The sequence below is a fragment of the Suricata suricatta genome, chromosome 11, assembly GCF_006229205.1.
Source record: "Suricata suricatta isolate VVHF042 chromosome 11, meerkat_22Aug2017_6uvM2_HiC, whole genome shotgun sequence".
In the NCBI taxonomy this organism is placed as follows: domain Eukaryota; kingdom Metazoa; phylum Chordata; class Mammalia; order Carnivora; family Herpestidae; genus Suricata; species Suricata suricatta.
In genome coordinates this window covers 3,753,433-3,757,617 of record NC_043710.1, presented here as the reverse complement: position 1 = coordinate 3,757,617, position 4,185 = coordinate 3,753,433, and the positions used below count along the sequence as shown (strand labels likewise).

General features: G+C 52.8%; 1 protein-coding gene across 1 annotated transcript in view; it reads left to right on the top strand.

Annotated features, from left to right (window-relative positions):
- Positions 1–4,050: 4,050 nt before the first annotated feature.
- Positions 4,051–4,185, top strand: part of TPCN2 (two pore segment channel 2) — a 16,509-nt gene continuing 16,374 nt past the window's right edge. Inside the window, exon 1 of the mRNA XM_029957351.1 lies at positions 4,051–4,183. Within this exon, the coding sequence (XP_029813211.1) occupies positions 4,132–4,183 (52 nt within the window). The 5' untranslated portion in view covers positions 4,051–4,131. The remainder of the gene's footprint in view (positions 4,184–4,185) is intronic.

Below are 4,185 nucleotides of genomic sequence, written 5' to 3'. Positions count from 1 at the left end.
GCATATTCAATATTAGGAATAATTAGGGGTTATGTGAGGGGCAGTCTTCCTCTGCTTCCTGGCTTCTCTTTTTTAAATTCAATTTAATTTTAGAGAGAGAGGGAGAGAAGGAGTTGAGCCAGGGAGGGGCAGAAGGAGAGAGAGAATCTTAAGCGGGCTCCACACTCAGCTCAGGGTGGACGTGGACCCGGGGCTCAATCCTGTGATCCTGGGATCGTAGCTTGAGCCCAAACTAAGAGTTGGATGCTCAGCGGACTGAGCCCCAGGTGCCTTGCTCTCGCTCTTCCTGGCGCCACAGCCTAAATGTGCGGAGTGTGTCCATCAGGGGAGGGACAACTTTGTGGCCTATTTACTGCAGCCTGGTGTCTGGTGGGGACCTGGGAACCCTGGTTCTAGGACGGCGCCTTCTCTGGGCTGAGAAGCGGGGCGGACGGGGTTGGGGCAGAAGAGGAAGGAGAGAGGAAGACGGGTGGAGGGTTTCAGATGATGTCACAGTGATGAGCCCTTCTGACCTGTGGTCTGTTTCTTCACCCCCAAATGCAGGGCAGAGGACCCCGCAGGCCTGCACGCCTTGGGATTTGGTGTCTTCCCCTTCCTGCTGGGCCTGGGAGATGCCATCAGCATATGCCCTCCTCCCCAGTTGTGTCTTGGCCTCTGGACCTGTGGGACAAGGGGCTCTGAGGGTGGGCTGGTGGGCGGGGCCCCAGGCACCCAGGCGGTTCCTGCTGGAGGGGGGACCCGATTCGTAGACCGCCTTCCTCTCTGCCCCGCCCGTGACAGGTGTCACTTTACTTAACCGCTCCCAACATCCATGTGAGGCTGGTGTAATTTTCTCCCCACTTTACTGTTGGGGAAACCAGGGTTCTGAGAGGGGTGAAACCTGCCCAGCGTCTCCCAGCGGGGTCACCCTGAGAGCAGAAGCCGCAGGGCTGAAATGGGCGGGTCCCCAATTCTTCGTGGTTGTAGCCCCGGCGCTTAGACCAGCGCCTGGCGATCAGGAGATGCTCCGTGAGTGCTGGCCGGGCAGGGCCGGAGGTGGCTCCTGGTCGGTCCCACAGAAGGCAACCGAGGCACGACACGGGCTGTGACTCGCCTGAGGTCGCCTGCTTGGCCCCGTTCTGGTTTTGCTGATTGGCCAGCCCTGCGCCCTCCGCCCTGTGCCCGGGGACTCAGCCCAGATGCTGCCTGTCTGCCCCGCAGGGACAGCGACAGCACAGTACCCTGGCATCTGAGAAAGTTTATCCCCGTCCTCCCTTTCCCGAGAGCACCTCCTACCAGCCCGACGTGCATACAAGCCCGGCTCCACACCATAGAGTCCGCGAACATCGTTAACCTATAAACAAACTGTCCGTTATTTCACCAGCAAAAGTGGGTTCACTCGGGAATAGCAGAGACTTGCAATCTGGAATAGAAGAGCCACACACAGCAAAGCCAGGGGAAGCCTGGAGAGCAGAGGAGAGGAGAGGGGATTGGTGGGGGGAGGAGTTGGGGGGCTGCTGTAAAGAGAAAGTTCATTGGAGCACTTTATTCCAAGCGCCCGGGGTCGCTGCTTCTCATTGGTTGAGCTGTGACCGTCTCTCATTGGCTGGGCTGTTGCTGGGGGTGGAGAAAGTCTTTTTCCTGCTGCAGTAGGCATCTTCCAGCTGGGACTGGAAGGTACACGCTCTTCCTGTTGGGGTCTGTGATTGGGGGCCTGGGACTCCCCTCTTTTGGCCTCCCCGCTCCATTTTATTTTATTTTATTTTTAAAGATTTTACTTTAAGTACTCTCTACACTCAGTGTGGGGCTTGAACTCACAACCCCAAGGATAAGAACTGCATCCTCCACCGACTGAGCCATCCAGGAGCCCCTCCCCATCCCATTTTAAGTGAGGTTTCCTTTCATTAATTTTCACAAAATGCTTATACTCCCCCGCATTCCACTTGGGCTTCCTTGAGCTTGTACTCAAACCTAAAGGGAATTCTTTAATCGCAGTTAAAGACAAATCCGTGGGGGACGGGCCATTTTTACGAACTTCTGCGTGCATCCTTTTTTTTTTTCAGATTAAAAGTATCTTACTTTTTTCAGGTTTTAAAATGCATGTTTCCTGTTTTTTAAAAAAAATCAAAGGCATGAACGTATTCTATGATTTCTCAGCCCTCTTGAAATAACCGAGCTGTTACCCTTCAGTGCTTTTAAATATTCACCCACTGATTCGCTCACTGATTTTATTGTTATTTTAATTTAATTTGCATCTCTTTTATTCCAATGCAGTGAAGTTTATTTCAAGCATCCTACATAGATGGTTCCTCTTTTGTGTCCTTCCTGTTCAAGTCCTTTGTTCCTTTCCCACCTAAGGAGAATTTAATCTTTTCTTACTGATTTTTTTAATTAAAATAATTTTTTAACATTTTTATTTATCTTTGAGAGCGCAGGCGGGGGAGGGGCAGAGAGAGGAAGACACAGAAACTGAAGCAGGCTCCATGCTCTGAGCTATCAGCACAGAGCCTGATGTGAGGCTCGAACTTACTAAGTGTGAGGTCATGACCAGAGCCGAAGTTGGATGCCCAAATGACTGAGCCACCCAGTTGTCCCTTATGGGTTTTTTTTTTTAAGTTTATTTATTCATTTTGATAGAATGAGCGAGGGAGGGGCAGAGAGGGAGAAGGAGAAGAATCCCACCAAGCAGGCTCCGTGCTGTTGGTGCAGAGCCTGACTTGGGCGGAACCCAAGAACGATCAGATAACCTGAACCGATATCAAGAGTCGGACATTTAACTGACAGAGCCACCAAGGCACCCCCTTTCTTACTGATTTTTTTTAAAATTTGTTTTTTATTTATTTTTGAAAGAAAGAGAGAGCTCTAGCAGGGGAGGGTCAGAGAGGGAGGCGCAGAATCCGAAGCAGGCTCCAGGCTTTGAGCTGTCAGCACCGACCCCGTGGGGCTCAAACCCACAAACCGTGAGATCATGACCTGAGCCGAAGTCGGAGGCTCAACTGACTGTCACCCAGGCGCCCCTCTTACTGATTTTTAAGAGCTCTGTGGGAGGCAGAATTTTGGCTCCCTTGACCTTCACCTCCTGGCATCACACTAGTGGTTAAGGTAGGATAGCTGGCTAAAGGAATTTACAGACGTAGTTTAAGTTACTCGTCAGCTGATCTTAAAAAATAAGATTATCCTGGTTATCTGATATGCCCAATATAGTCACAAGAGCCCTTGAAAGGAAAGAGATGTGCAGAAGGAGGAAGTCGGAGAGATTGGAAAGCATCTTGCTGTACTTTGAAGCACAGTACAGTAGAGGGAGATTCAGGGCACTCATGCTTGCTTCGATGATGGAGGGGGCCACACCGGAAGGATCGCGGTGGTCTCTGGAAGCGGACACTGACCCCTGCTGGACAGCCAGCTGCAGTCCTAGCCTCTTGGCAATGAAGACCTTGACTTTGGTCTTGTGAGGCCCTGTTGGGAGAACCCGGTCCAGCCGCTGGACTTCTGACCTCCAGGACCGAGAAATGATAAATGTGAGTGGTTTTAGGTAAATTTGCTGGAATGTGTCACTGCAGCAATGGAAAAAAACTTCATGTGTTAATGTTAAAAATGCTTCATATATATGCTGTCAATATTTTTGAAGAGTGTTACTGGTCTTTTCATTTACTCTCCAGTATATTTAATCTTCCTAGTTTCGTTATCAGAGGGTAAATTCAAGTTCCATTTTGGGGGGATATCTTTGGGGGAGATCCCCGCGTGCCCAACGCTAAACGTGCAAAACGCAGATTCTTGGGCCCTGCTCCGAGTTTCTGATTGGGGGAGGACCCGGGAATTCGCCTTTTTAACCAGTGCCCGGGTGGTGCTGACGCTGCTGGCCCGGGGACCGCGGTCGAAGAGGGCAGTCCTCCCGGCCCTGGGGAGGGCCGTCTAGCCCCTCCCGCCGGGGAAGGAAGTTGGGTCCGCCCCGGAAGGCGGGGCCTAGGAAAGCCACGCCTCCTCAAGCGAACCCTCCGTTCTTATTGGCTGGAGGAAAGGGGTATCCCCTGTGTCACCGCGCTGTCCGCTCCTTCTCTCGTCCTCCAGGGCCGGGACGCCACGCCTGCGCAGTGGAGCTCGCGCGCCGCGCTCTGCGCTCGGGTGAAGGTCCGGACGGCGCGCGGCGACCCGATGGAGGACCCGCGGGCGGAGTCGGAGCCCCTCCTGAGCCGGGCCCGGGGCGGC